The following is a 15,653-nucleotide window of genomic DNA, read 5'->3' as shown; positions in this document are numbered from 1 at the left end:
TTATGGTTGCTTGGCTTGAGCTGTTTCCTCCGGTGTATCCGCCACCAGAGCTGGTGTATCCTCCACCATAGCTGGTGTGTCCTCCACCAGAAGTGGTGTATCCTGCACCAGAGCTGTAACCTCTATTAGCAGCACTGCTGCTGGAGCTTGCACCACCTGAACTAGTGAAATGGCTACCGCTCATGCCTCCGCTGACACTTGCTGTTCCAAAACCTGCTCCAGAGCTCTTTCCACTGTCACCATGGGAGCCACCTGCATTGGAAGCAAAGGATCCTCCGATGGTGGATGAAACAACAGCTGTGTGAAAAGGATTTTAAAATATGCATCACTAAATGGCGACATTACCCCACATAATAGGCATTAGTGAAATTAACTAAAATATAATTGAAGTACCGTACTTACAGATTTTAACAGATCCTGCGCATTCTCCAGAAAGCCTGAAAATGAACACGAACACTTTAACGTTACAGCAGGAAAATTAATTTCATACAGTAAATGTAATTAGTACTTTTAATAAGGCATGTCTTTTCTGTAACACAATGTTGTTGATACTAAGTTGGCATCCAACTTTTAGGGGCATATTTATAAAGTAATGGATGTGAACATTTACAGGTGGTGAATCACTCCATCTAACATATGTGCCAGAAAGATTAATCTGCAGTAAATATTTGGCAAATGTCACATTTACTACTTTATATCTATGCCCCCTAGGCTTTAAAGTGACTGTATAGACTTTTTTGGTTAAAATAAAAAGATGGTATAATTTCCTGCTGACCCCTTACCTTCTCTTCTGGAGTTCCCAGCATTACTCTCTGCTCCTCCTCTCCTGCATGTGCCCCCATAGCAAGCCATGAGCTATGGCGGGACATGTGCAAATGCGCTCCCAAGCCAGACTGTGTACGTTCATAGACACACGCAATGCGGCTTAGCCACGCCTTCTTCCCCCTCCTCACATGATTTGACTGACAGCAGTGGAAGCCAATAGCTCCCACTGCTGCCTGATGCTCCTGTGTCACCATTAGGCACTGTCACTTGCCCTGAATAGAAAAGGTAGCAGTCTCTCTTCAAGGATCTGAAGGCGATCAATGTAATGTCTTGTAAAGATGAAGTTTTCTGTGTACTACTGCAAATTATGTTGACTTGTTGCTAATGCAGTCATAATATCTAGAAAAGGGAGATACAGAGCAGCACTCAGAGCCCAGTGGCACATAGTTCTAGCTTGTAAAGCAAGATGGAAATGTCACTATGTGTGTTGCCCTAAAATTGAAAAAGGTTACATCTGATTGTAACAGACAAATGCTAACTCCTATAGTAAATAGATATGTTGCACAGGAAGAATGAGAATTCACACTTCCCCTTTTCTAAATAATCCCATCTTACTGTATCTAAGAGTTCAGGAGAGACCACATGGTTTCATGCTTTTTGTCATGAGTCTATTAGGGACAAGGAGGAAACTGCAGGAGTACAACAAGACAGCCGGACCTTTCAAAAGCAATGATCAGCAGTGGCAGCCTATATATTCTCCTAATAAGAATATGGGGGTTATACACTCACCGGCACTCTTCTCCTTCCAGCAGTTTCCTATAGGCAGCGATTTCAAGATCCAGAGCCAATTTGGTGTTCATCAATTCTTGATATTCCTTTAGCTGACGAGCCATGTCCTGCTTGGCCTTCTGTAATGCGTCTTCCAGATCAGCCAATTTATTCCTTGCATCCTTAAGAGCCATCTCACCACGTTCTTCAGCTTGTGCTATGGCAGATTCTAATTTTGTTCTCTAAATTAAATCGATAATAATATATATGATAATATACAATGAATTTTGCATTGTTTGCATCATTCAATACAGGTCATATCTCATAACAGAATGGTTTATATTATGGAATAATGTAAAAATCTTCCAATACCTGAGCTTTAACATTTTCAATCTCTGCTTTAAGCCTTTGCACAGCTCTGTTGAGATCAGCAATTTCATTCTTTGTGCTGCGCAGGTCATCACCATGTTTTCCTGCTGTATTCTTCAGTTCTTCATACTGTAGAGAATAGTTTGACAAAATTAAAAGGTAATAAATTGTTGGTTTGTATTTGTAATGGAATATACAGAATGGCATGTCAGTTATCTGTACACTGTGTAAGTAAAACTGGAGTTGTGAAAGCATATTATTCATTTTGCAGTCTAACAAAAAATGTTCATGCTTTTCGAGTGTCAGATTACTTATGGCAATGACATTGTCTAGGATATACTTACTTTAGACTGGTACCAGGATTCTGCTTCAATTCTGCTTTTGTTAGCAATCTCTTGGTACTGAGCTTTGATCTCATGGATGATAGAATCCATGTCCAAGTCACGGCTGTTATCCATGGACACAATGACAGAGGTGTCTGAGATCTGAGACTGCAGTTGACAAATTTCCTGTTAAAGGAAAAGAATACAATTAGATAGTAATTTAGTAAAATATCTAGGGTAAATGTTCATATGTTAATATTAATTCTAAATTTACATCTATGAATAAATGATACCCAATCATTTACCAATGAACCATATGTGTCTGTCTTTGATGTTGCATTTTTGTCTCAGACCATCTATAGCATGTCTATATACTGTATATGTACTGTATACACTTAACTTCAGTCAAAATGTTTAACATTATGAACACATTTTCCCCATACAACAACATTTTTAAAGTGAATCTGTACCTAAAATGGAAGACTTGCTATGTTATAGAAAACATAGAGAAATATTAATAGAGTTTAAAGTGATTGTAAAGTCTTTTAAATTAAAAAAAAAAACATGTCATGGTTACCTCCTCTGTGCAGTGGTTTTGCACAGGGCAGCCTGTATCCTCCCCTTCTCGAGTCCCTGGCTGGAATTCCTGGCCCCTCTCTCCTGTTGAGTGCCCCCACAGCAAGCAGCTTGCTATGGGAGCACCCGAGCTGAGCTGCAACTCCGTGTATCCATTCAGACATGGAGCTGACATTCGGCCTCGCCAACTCTCTCTCCTGATTGGCTAACTGAGTTTGATTGACAACAGCAGGAGCCAATGGTGCAGCTGCTGTATCTCAGCCAATCAGGAGAGAGAGTCCCGGAGGGCTAAGGCACTCGTGGACATCGCTCGATAGAGATGGGCTCAGGTAAGTATTAGGGGAGCTGCTGCATACAGAAGGTTTTTATCTTAATGCATAGAATGCATTAAGATAAAAAAACCCTCCGACTTTACAACCCCTGAAGGTAGGCAGTAACCCGAAAGGTTTACCTTTTTTATAAATAGCAATAGCAGTACATTTCCAATGTCTAGGCATTCCTATGTCTTAAGCATCAACGTTGTATATCTGCTACATGAGAGACATCTGACTGTTGTCTCATGAAATATGAATAAGATTTAGTATTATCATTACTGTTCTACTTGCTGGAGAGAAAACTGCCATACATGAGGACCTGCTGTGCATGCATCCCCCTGCTTCTGCTTTATTATTTGTGTGAATCCATGCTGCTTCCTTCTCTCCTCCTGTTTCTTAAACATTCCACCATCATTCATCAGACCCCCAGTCATTAGAGGGGAAGCTCTGATGTGAGGAATCAAAGCCATACCAGGAGGGCTTCCTCCACACAGAGGCACAGTACAGAACAAGAAAGGCTAAATTAATAATGGGGAAAAGGCCAAGGGAGTCAGTGATGGTAACTAGCCTGCCTTTATGGGCACAACTTCCACAGGTCTGGTCCTCTTTAAATGTGGTTTTCATGCTGACAAAGGTTGTAAATGTGTCTTTGGTTTTAATTTTTTTCTCAGATTCTGTACTAAGATTGTTACTTACCAAATCATACACTGTCCTTAGGAAATTGAGCTCATCATTGAGAGAGTCAACCTTAGCCTGAAGTTCAGTCTTGTTCGTAAAAGCTGCATCAACATCCTGTAAAAGATATTGGTGATCACAGTTCAGCAATTTTTTTTTTTAGATAAATACATGTCAATTGTGGGTTACATGCTCAAAATAATGAAAATTACATGCCTTTTTAAGTACCACAAATTCATTTTCTGCAGCTGTACGCTTATTCAGTTCATCTTCATATCTAAAAATACAAGTAAACATAAACCATTATGAATTATTTTACAGTGTTTTACATCACCTTTGAGATTATTAAAGTAGATCACCATACTTCTTTTTAAATTCCTCTACTAAATCCTCCATATTCTTCTTCTCTGCTTCTAAACGTGACCTTTCATTGTCCAAACAATCCAGTTGCCTTCTAAGATTGTTAATGAAGGATTCAAAAAGTGGTTCCATGTTACTTTTCACAGTCTTTTGGTCTTGCAAAAAAGCCCATTTTGTCTCCAGCATCTTATTTTGCTGTTCTAAGAATCTAACCTATGGGATTAAGAAATAACACACTTATACTATAGATAAATAATAGGTAAATAAATGCAATTTTATTATTTTATTATACAAATGATTTGAGCCCATATGTTTCACAAAAGTACATGGTAAATTCTGACACATAAATAAATGTGAGCTTAGTATACCATACCTTGTCAATGAAAGTTGCAAATTTGTTGTTCAGGGTTTTGATTTGTTCTTTCTCTTCTTTCCTGACTTTCTGAATACTTGGGTCGAATTCCAAATTGAGGGGTGCCAGGAGACTTTCATTGACAGTGACATTTGTGATGCTCTGTGCTCCACCACTACCAGCTCCACCAAAGCCAGCACCTCCAAAGCCACCTCGACCAGAGCTGGATCCACCAAAGCCATATCCAGATCCCATACTGGATCCAAAACCGCCGCCATAACCTGCCCCACCACATCCATATCCGCTCATTCCAGTGCTATGACTTGCAACTGAAATCTTTGGAGATCTTCCAGAACCAAGATTGTAAGCACTTCTGCTGTACTGTGATTGCACCCTTGACCCTACACTGGCAATTCTTGAAGAGCAACCGCCTTGCCTATTTCTTGGCAATGAAGAAGAGCTAAAATTGTTGTAGCTAGAGCTACTGCGGTTGAGTAAACAAGACATGGTGAGATGAAGTACTGGATGCAGCACAAATTCAAGAAGATGGTTCTGAGTTACAGACATGGTCTCCTTTTATATTTTGACAAATGGGTTTGGCAGTACTTTGCAATGAAAAAATACCCTATCATTGTATTTTTATTAGCTTAATTTGCTGGCAGAGCATTTCATGCCTCTATCATTTTCAGAAAACAGCTACACACCTTTCAATGTACACACTAGGAAAAACATTTATTGTTGGTTACTCTACTACATATAAAAAAAAGTTATAAAGAATAATTATAAAGAATACAGCAATGTCCTCATGAACGTTGCTATGTAGCATGGCATGTGTTAGCTTACTATATTATTTTCAGGTTTTCCTTTTGTGTCACGCATTTCTGAAATTGTCTTAAAAAAAAAAATACATAAACTTATTTTTAGTATGTTCACCTGTCTTTTTAAACAACAGATCTGGGGTTGAGTCTATTATTCTTTTGGTCATTAACAGCTAATACTAGTGTATGTTTTACTGTTATGGTCCTTCCATTATTAAGTTATATTTAGCTGAGCAGGGATCACTGCATTCCTTTTTTAGATTAAGAAAAACATATTTTGTTCCATATGCACTGTGAAAGTAATGAAACAATTGTCCTCAAAAATATTAATACAGGTACAGCTATCTTGAACAAAACAATAAGGGAGTAGTGACTCTTAGGCCCTGTTCACACCTGAGCATTTTTCAGCTCGTAAAACGCTCATCTCTGAAGTTCCACAATGGCCAACAAGTAAAATTCAATTTATTTAAATGGCCCCTGTTCACATATGAGCATTCTGTCGCCTGAATCAAAATGCCTGAAGCTCAAAAAGTACACAAGCTTCTTTTTTGGCAGATTACAAGCATTCTTGGTGAGACGTCAATGCCTGCCTCCAAAAACCTGCATAAAACTCCCGAACAAAAGCCTGAAAAACACCTGAAAAAAAAACAACTGAAAAACGACTAAAAAAACACCTGAAAAACACCCAAAAAAACGCCTGAAACCATAAGCTCAGCTGTGAATGAAGCCTAAAAGTAAATTGGCTACTCTTTCTTTTCAGTTATGCAGACATTCACACAGGCCAAATATTAGCCCGTGTGTACACCAGCCTGTCCAACAGAATCCAGCCAAACCAGAAAACCAGCATCCGATCGGCATCTGATCAGCACTGGCAACCAATGGCTGTGATCACTGACCGGTGTGTTTTAGGCATCCCCTTCTCAGAACACAATAAGCTCCCTAGCAACCCGCTGGGTTGAAGAACAATAAACTGATAGTGTGTACCAGGCTTAAGCTGCCTTTGATTCTGCAATGACAGAATTCTGGATTGCAGCACTAGGAGAATTATTTGCAGATGCCTCAGCGAATAGCTGATTCTCTCCTACCTATTGACCATTAACAATAAAAAATATATATTTTAGTGGTGGGCCTATTTACTCACTAGGCTCAGATGCAGATACAGGTTCCTTTACCTCTTTTCCTGGGCTTCTGGACAAGCCTTTCGGAAGGATAGGTTCGTCTGCTTCCCTCAATCAGTAGCTTAAAGAGGCCATGTTTGATAAGGCATAAATAGCTAAGCAAGTGATCTGCAGCCAGGTGAGAGACCCTCCACTGTCAGAACATGTATGTGAACAGCCAGGCCAGAACCTAATGGACCAAAAAGGCCCAGCTACTGTGGGAAGCCCCTGGCTAATTTCTACCAGAGTGCTGATGTTCCAGTGGGGTGAAGCTTCATCCTCAGGCCTTGTATCCCACCAGCTGTTCCCCTGTATTATCAGAGCTGCCCTGGACTTCACAGTGCGATGGCGCTGTTTATGAGGACAATTGAAAGTAGCCTTATAAAAGATTATAAAGACTATGCTACCATGACTGAGCCACAGAGATATTACTTTCCATTTTGACCATTTTGCATTATTGATTTTAAAGTGTAACTAAACGCAGGACCCTGCATTCACTATATCTGGTCTCCCACAGTACACAGAACATGGAAATGCAATTACTTAAGTAAATATAAACTGCTAAATACCTTTTCTCATCAACAGTATATAGCAGTCTTGTGACTTCTACCAGTTTCTGGTTCAAGTATGTAGGAGGAGATTTCATTCTACTCTGACTGTCCTTTGAGGCTGCAGGACCCCTACCCTCCTGTCACATGCACCCCTCCTAAGAAAAAAAAAAAACTCTCTAGAAATACATACCAAACTGAGCATGTGCAGAGTCATTCCAAAGGCTCTGACTTATCAGGAGATGGATTGAGGACAGTGGAAGAAGGGGAGGATCAGAGAAGACAGGATCAAACAGCCGTTTTACATAATGCAGAGGATTAACCCATTAGGTTCCACAGTGAGTATACCAAGCATGCTTTACTGCACATACAGACTGATTTTACTGTTGTGGGTTTAGTAACACTTTAACTTTGCTCTTGTTTAGTAATCTTCAGGGGACAGTTACTCTCAGTCCCAGTCTGATCATTCAGCTGATTACCCATCCTCTCATAGATCCATCTACAGTGGGGATCGAAAGTTTGGGCATCCCAGGTAAACAATTGTATTAATGTGCATAAAGAAGCCAAGGAAAGATGGAAAAATCTCCAAAAGGCATTAAATTACAGATTAGACGTTCTTATAATATGTCAACAAAAGTTACATTTTATTTCCATCATTTACATTATCAAAAAAAAAGAAAACAAAAAAATGGTGTCTGCAAACGTTTGGGCACCCTGCAGAGTTAATATCTTGTACTGATCCCTTTGGCAAGTATCACAGCTTGTAAACGCTTTTTGTAGCCAGCCAAGAGTCTTTCAATTCTTGTTTGAGGTATCTTTGCCCATTCTCCCTTACAAAAGTCTTCCAGTTCTTTGAGATTTCTGGGCTGTCTGTCACGCACTGCTCTTTTAAGGTCTATCCATAGATTTTCAATTATGTTGAGGTCAGGAGATTGTGAAGGCCGTGGCAAAACCTTCAGTTTACGCCTCTTGATGTAATCCCCCGTGGATTTCGAGGTGTGTTTAGGATCATTATACATTTGTAGAAGCCATCCTCTCTTTAACTTCAGCTTTTTCACAGATGGCATCAAGTTATCATCCATAATTTGCTGAAATTTTATTGAATCCATTTTTTCTTCTACTCGTGAGATGTTCCCTGTGCCACTGGCTGCAATACAACCCCAAAGCATGATTGATCCACCCCCATACTTAACAGTTGGACAGAGGTTTTTTTCATTAAATTCTGTGCCCCTTCTTCTCCAAACATACCTTTGCTCATTCCGGCCAAAAAGTTCAATTTTAACCTCATCAGTCCACAGAACTTGTTTCCAAAATGCATCAGGCTTGTCTATATGTTCATTTGCAAAGTTCAAACGCTGATTTTTGTGGTGAGGACGTAGAAGAGGTTTTCTTCTGATGACTCTTCCATGAAGACCATATTTGTACAAGTATCTCTTTATAGTGGAATAGTGTACCACAACTCCAGTGGCTGCCAGATCTTTCTGGAGGGATCGTGCAGTCAAACGTGGGTTTTGAATTGTTTTTCTTACAATCCTGCGAGCTGTTCTGTCTGATATTTTTCTTGGTCTTCCAGATCTTGCTTTAACTTCCACTGTTCCTGATGACTGCCATTTCTTAATTACATTCCGAACAGAGGATATTAACATCTGAAAATGCTTTGCTATCTTCTTATAGCCTTCTCCAGCTTTGTGAGTGTCAACTATTTTCAGTTTCAGTTTTAGTTTTCTAGACAACTGCTTAGAAGATCCCATGGTGCTGATTGTTGGGGCAAGGTCAGATGAGTCTGGGCATTTAAAACCTTTGAGATTGACGATAATGGAGAACAATCCATGACACTGGCACGTCTCAGCCTTGCAAAGGGGTCAGTGCATGCTATAAATTCTGCAGGGTGCCCAAACTTTTGCAGACACCATTTTTTTGTTTTCTGTAATTTTGAAAGTGTCAATGATGGAAATAAAATCTAACTTTTGTTGACATATTATAAGAATGTCTAATCTGTAATTTGATGCCTTTTGGAGATTTTTCCATATTTCCTTGGCTTCTTTATGCACATTAATACAAAATTTTACCTGGGGTGCCCAAACTTTCGATCCCCACTGTATTTGGAGGGTGGGCATCTGCTATGTTATTTGACCCCTGTCTGCTCACTGGTCCTCTCAGTTCAACCAGTTCTGGATCAGAGGGATTTGCCCACTAATGACCAGGCCATTTTCTGCGATTCGGCACTGCGGTAATTTATAGGAAAATTGTACAATCGTGCAATACTGAACCAAAAAAAAATTGATGTCCTTTTTTTTATCACAAATAGAACTGTCCTTTGGTGGTATTTGATTGCCTGTGCGATTTTTATTTTTTGCGCTATAAACAAAAAAAGAGCAACAATTCTGAAAAAAAAAAAACAATATTTTTCACATTCTGCTATATATAACTTTCCCAAAACAAAATTAAAAAAATCAAAATGTTTTATCCTTTTCGGCCAATTTGTATTCTGCTACATATTTTTGGTAAAACAAAATCACAATATGCGCATTTTGATTGGTGTGCGCTAAAGTTATCGCGTCTACAAACTAGGGGAAAGATTTATGCAATTTTTATTTATTTATTTTCTTTTTACTAGTAATGGCAGCGATCTGCGATTTGTAGCGGGACTGCGACATTGCGGCGGACATATCAGACCCCTAACTGACATTTTTTACACTTTTGGGGGGACCAGTGACATTAATAAAGTAATCAGTGCTAAAAATATGCACTGTTACTGTAATAATGACATTGGCAGAGAAGGGGTTAACCTAGGGATGATCAAAGGGTTAAGTGTGAGCCTTAGGGGAGTGTTTACTAACTGTATGGGGGATGGACTTGTGAAATGACCACAGAGGCCTGTGATCCTAACTAGAAGGATCAAAGGCGCTCTGTGATCATTTCAGAGAGAAGAACGGTCAGGTGTGTTTACAACAGCTGCCCATCCTTCTCTCTCAGCGGGGAGCAATTGTGGGTGCCCGGCGGCAATCGCGCCCGCTGGTCCCAATGATCGGCATCTCCGCTGCCTAGTGGGGGCAGGAATGCACTGCCGGCAGCGTGCGCTCGCCTCTCAGCACCACGCGGGCGACCGACGTAGGGATACGTCGTTTCGCGCACCTGAGCCAGTCTGCCTGCAGTAAAACTCACCTGCACCTTGCTCATCTGCACCTTGCTAGGTACTCTATAGTCAATATCTTGAACAAGGTCAGATACCCTGCTGCTTAGAATAAGGTTGAGTGCAGATTGTCATAGTTCCCATAACACTACTAAGGATAATATACACAGGTACTGGCTACCAGGGTTCATTTCTGAAAATGCATTACTCATACTGTTACCACACAATATAATTGGCAGACACAGTGTATAATAAAACAGACTGAAGCAATGATCAGTTGGGGAGGATGCAGTTGTAATTCATTCATAAATACATATTGTAGTGCAATGAAAATGAATCAAGCATGCAATACTTTATCCAGAGACAACATACACATACATTTACACTGCAAAATCTATTGTTAGTTAATACCTCACTTGAGGACAGTGATTTACAATAGGGGATGAAGCTGTCTCAATCTCTGTGGAATTTTTATGGCTCTTTCCTGTCTCTTTGGTTGCCTTTCATATAAACATAAGAGTTACTTATTTTAATGTCCATATTACTAGGTATATGTTATATGTTGGCTTTGCAGGTTTACTACAATGCTAATATGATGATGTGATTACTTTAAAGGTATACTGCAGTAAAATTAAAAATATAAAGCCCAACTCTTCTCCCACTATCTCTTTCCTCTCATCCTGCCACCGTCTTCCCATTATACATTTTTTTTCTTTTTTTTATGCAGCCTTCTGACCAGCCTGCTGAAGGCACAGATCCTTCCTCTTCTTTCTAGGTGACAGCAGGGGGCGGTTTTCACAAATGTCCAGGATAACATCATTGAGTCAATACATGAAAGGTTCCCTATCCAGTAATACTGTGAGCACAGGCTGTCTTTGTTTAGTTAAAAATATTTCCAGATAGAGAAAAATGGAAAACATCACAACCTCCCTCCCAATGAAATCCAGACTGGATTGTCCACAATAATTCGAATGAACTGACCGTGTCCCCTATATATCCACTATCCAATCTTATACTAGTATCTGCTTGTTAGACATTAAAGTGCAATATATACTTAATATATACTCAATATATATTTAAGACAATATACCTCCACTAGCAATGATGCTGATGCACAGGATCGTTCCTGTATAATAGGCTGCATAGGATCTTTTCTCTGGTGAGTGGCATTCTGCTTCTGTATCACCACCCCAATCAAGAAGCTGAGGGATATATGATATATGATTATGTCTGATATCAGTGACCAAGGTAGACCCATTCCATGTGTTTGAATTGTCATTACAGTATTGCAGATAAAACTGTCTGGTTTTATTGGGAGGGAAATTGTGCTTTTTCCATTTTTCTATATCTGGAAATATTTTGTACTAAATGAAGAATATTTGCTTTGGAATGCTTAGTAGTGGTGTCCGTGTTGACTTTTTATTGTAAAAGTGTGCTCACACTTTTAGCCACAGACACAATCCAGAAAGCAATGAGCAGGGCTAGGTGACCAGGTACTGACTAACAAGCTACAGGCTTGTGAATTAGCAGCAACAATATTGATAGCCACACCTCCAGCAACAAATTGTCATGCCGCTAAAGTGCAATCAGGCACAGGATAAGGATGGCTACAATATTAGCATTGTGGAAATTCATGAATATAGATTTATATTGTTTCAAATGTGGGTTAACACCACCTCATGGCCAGGCAGAAGGATGTAAATAGCGTTTGTCTCAGCACTGACTACAAAGTAATTTTGAAAGTGACATCGTAGAAAGCCATCTCTCCCCACCAGCTATTGCACCGCATAACTCTTTACCATCTTCAGCCTGTAGGCTAAGAAGGAACCCGCTGCACACATCGCAAGGCCTTGCACACCGTGTTCCTCCTTCCCATAATTCTACTCCTTTTTTACCCAAACAGTTAACCCAAATACACACTCTCTATTCCCCAAAGAGTTAAGGAGAAGTGCAGTCAAAGCTCATTTGGCTGTACTTCTATGGATTACAGGAGTGTAGTTTGTTTTGCACTCCTGTGACTCTTTTTCAGCACACAGTTCGCTGTCTGGTGATGTCACAAAGCTGGTCCAGGCTCGGGCAAGATCGTGATCATAGAGTCGGGATCTGCCCACATGCATGGACTGGCTATTGGCTCAGCCTCTCAGCAAGCCACTGAGAACCTGGGTCGACTGCTCCCTGCCCCTTCACAGCCCAGCACTCCAGTGAGCGAGCAGTGAGTGTTAGTCAGCAGCCCTTTGATCGGGGAGCTGTGAGAACCCAGCGATCTGCAGTATTAGATCACTCAGGTCTCAGTGTCAGAGGTGGCGAGGGACAGGTGCAGCATTGGACCGATGCTGCATCCACCTAGGTAGGTATGAATCTAAACAAAAATTGAAAAAAAAGTCCATACTTCTCTTTTAACTTGTCGAACTCACACTGCTCCCTGAAGCATGTTCATATTAACTTCTCTCTCCACAATGACCAGGCCAGTTGGTGTAGTTTAATCCTGAAATATTTTAATTTTAAGGGTTTTACATTCAGTTCTCAATAATTTCTGACAGATTAGGTTCCAGAATGGTGCAAACACTTCCAGATAAGTGCACTTACAACGGTTCAAGAGAACATAGTTTACTCTCAGGTTACTACAGCCTACTTCCCAAATTAAACAAAAGGGGGTGCAGTGGTGCTCACATGTCAAGTAGTTAACGTTGCTATGCTAGATTTTCCATACTTACAAGTCTGCGGCTGTACAGTGTCTCCAGAAATGGCCCACACTCAAGATCCTTCTCGCTCCGGGTACTTGCTCTGACAGGGAACTTTAACCTCAGTTTCCCCCACCTTAAAGTCCTCAGCATGCCCACTGAAGGTATACAGCAGGGCAATGACTTGCTTCCCCCTAAAGGGGAGCCCACCCAGGGCCTATTACACCTGCGGGCTGAACAGGCTTGCCCCTTTTCTCTCCCATGCAGAGTTCAATTTTAACCTCATCGGTCCACAGAACTTGTTTCCAAAATGCATCAGGCTTGTCTATATGTTCATTTGCAAAGTTCAAATGCTGATTTTTGTGGTGAGGACGTAGAAGAGGTTTTCTTCGGATGACTCTGCCATGAAGACCATATTTGTACAAGTATCTCTTTATAGTGGAATAGTGTACCACAACTCCAGTGTCTGCCAGATCTTTCTGGAGGGATCGTGCAGTCAAACGTGGGTTTTGAATTGTTTTTCTCACAATCCTGCGAGCTGTTCTGTCTGATATTTTTCTTGGTCTTCCAGATCTTGCTTTATCTTCCACTGTTCCTCATGATTGCCATTTCTTAATTACATTCTGAACAGAGGATATTGACATCTGAAAATGCTTTGCTATCTTCTTATAGCTTTCTCCAGCTGTGTGAGCGTCAACTATTTTCAGTTTCAGTTTTCTAGACAACTGCTTAGAAGATCCCATAGTGCTGATTGTTGTGGCAAGGTCAGATGAGTCTGGGCATTTAAAACCTTTGAGATTGACATCACCTGGCCTTCCCAGACGATGATTGAGAACAATCCATGACACTGGCAGGTCTCAGCCTTGCAAAGGGGGCAGTGCATGCTATAAATTCTGCAGGGTGCCCAAACTTTTGCAGACGCCATTTTTTTGTTTTCTGTATTTTTGAAAGTGTCAGTGATGGAAATAAAATCTAACTTTTGTTTTTTGTTCACATATTATAAGAATGTCTAATCTGTAATTTGATGCCTTTTGGAGTTTTTTTCCATCTTTCCTTGGCTTCTTTACGCACATTAATACAAATTTTTATCTGGGGTGACCAAACTTTCAATCACCACTGTATATGTTTTTATCCTTTTGAGGCTTGTTTGTTCAAAACAGCTTTTTCCATTCGTTTTTTTGCGGCCCTTCTTTTTTCTGAACTAGTACCATGTAATAAAAAGTGTAATAGTGGCATTCTTTTAAAAACAGTGGTATATAATAGTCATTCTGTTAAGATTTTCTTATAACGTTCTAAAACTGACCAAATGGGTAAATGTTAATGGATTAATTTATATACATGTAATAATCCAGTAATTTGTCCAGTAAGGCTTTTAAATCAGTACCTCAGTATTAGACCTTTAGGTGGGGAGTTATTATTTATACATGAAAATAGTTTATCACTGACGAGATTTCAGTTCATTAGAGTGCTTAAAAAATGTTTAAAAGTTTTTCAGTTAGAAGAAATTCCAATTTCATGTCATTCATTCAGGATTGGAACAGCGTCTGAAGCGGCAAAGCTGGGGTTAGATAAGGATAGGATTTAGAAGATAGATAGATGGAAATCAAATGCCTATGCTTCTTATATCAGACCTAACTTGTCTTTTTGAATTTCAAGAAATTTCCTCCACTGTCCAATATGCCTCCCTATTGGATCAGTGTGAAACAATCCCATAGACTAAATGAATCACACACTGAGCACATTGAGCAGACCTAACTCACAGATCCTGCTCTCCCTTAAGCACAGAGCAATGTAGAATTTTGCCTGCTGCTCCTCTGATAGGCAGACAGAGCCAAAACTATACTCACTCTCTAGCACCTACCTAGGAGGGTGCTACACAATTCAAAGAACAGCTTCAAAGACAGTTAAGTGACAAATGTAAATGACCAGCTGAGGGAAGAGCTGAACACACTGAAATCTCAATTGAAGACAAATGTATCACCTAAAACCCCCAGTGAGTGTCTGGCTTAGAATCTTTGATAGCGTCATCACCCCAATCCTTCTTTACGACAGTGAAATTTGGGGTCCTGTCACCTACCCAGACCAATCCAAATTGACTCAAGCCCGACAGAAATATTCCATCTGGAATTCTGCAAACACCTCCTCAAAGTCCACTGGATGTAATGTTCCGGTACCTATGGTACCCTTGTTCCTATATTTCTCCTCTCTTTGCGTCCCATCTTGTATAACAAAGGACGCATACACCTTTAAGAACGGATGACATCACTGCCGAGCGCCGCTATGAGCGGCTATTTCAATCGCCGGTTTGCTCTCACTCATTGCTCGTTCAAACCCACATGTTCATCGCACCTACGCCTGAGAAGTCGGAGCTTCTGACATACCTTCCTTGCTGAACTAAAGCCGGAAACCTCGCTGGTGATCCGTATCCCGCTACGGGATCACCCCTCTCCATGGACACTGTTATTCCTAACCTATCTAAGTGATAAGTACCCCGCAGGGGATTCTTACTAACCAATCTCCTACTGTCATCTACTGCAATTACCAAGACTATCTGTATCTATCTATCTACTATCATCTGCATAAGACTGTTAGCTCTTGGGACTACCTTGAACTATCCTTGCACTAGGTTACTCTGTCTAAAGTATACTCCATCTGTGTCCTCTTACCATCTGCACTATACTTGACATCAGAACCTATCTGCTTACTATCACCTGCAACTCTCCTATACTACTTCTAGTGCTCACCATACAATAGCCTGTCTCTCATCTATATATCCTCATATACTCTATCCCTCCATTTAAACATCTACTAATA

At 40.3% G+C, this 15,653-nt stretch overlaps 1 protein-coding gene across 1 annotated transcript in view; it reads right to left on the bottom strand.

Moving 5' to 3' along the window:
* Positions 1 to 1,550: 1,550 nt before the first annotated feature.
* LOC309545287 (uncharacterized protein) overlaps positions 1,551 to 15,653 on the bottom strand; it is a gene marked incomplete at its 3' end in the record, with an annotated part of 724,166 nt that continues 710,063 nt past the window's right edge. The window contains exons 11-16 of the mRNA XM_082244424.1: positions 4,155 to 4,363; positions 4,007 to 4,067; positions 3,812 to 3,907; positions 2,247 to 2,411; positions 1,906 to 2,031; positions 1,551 to 1,775 (exon numbers count right to left, since the gene is read on the bottom strand). Of these exons, the coding sequence (XP_082100550.1) occupies positions 1,551 to 1,775; positions 1,906 to 2,031; positions 2,247 to 2,411; positions 3,812 to 3,907; positions 4,007 to 4,067; positions 4,155 to 4,363 (882 nt within the window). The remainder of the gene's footprint in view (positions 1,776 to 1,905; positions 2,032 to 2,246; positions 2,412 to 3,811; positions 3,908 to 4,006; positions 4,068 to 4,154; positions 4,364 to 15,653) is intronic.

This window comes from Pelophylax lessonae (assembly GCF_965119305.1).
Source record: "Pelophylax lessonae genome assembly, chromosome: 2".
Classification (NCBI taxonomy): Eukaryota; Metazoa; Chordata; class Amphibia; order Anura; family Ranidae; genus Pelophylax; species Pelophylax lessonae.
Note: the sequence above shows the minus strand (reverse complement) of the source record. Positions and strands in the feature narration are given on the sequence as shown.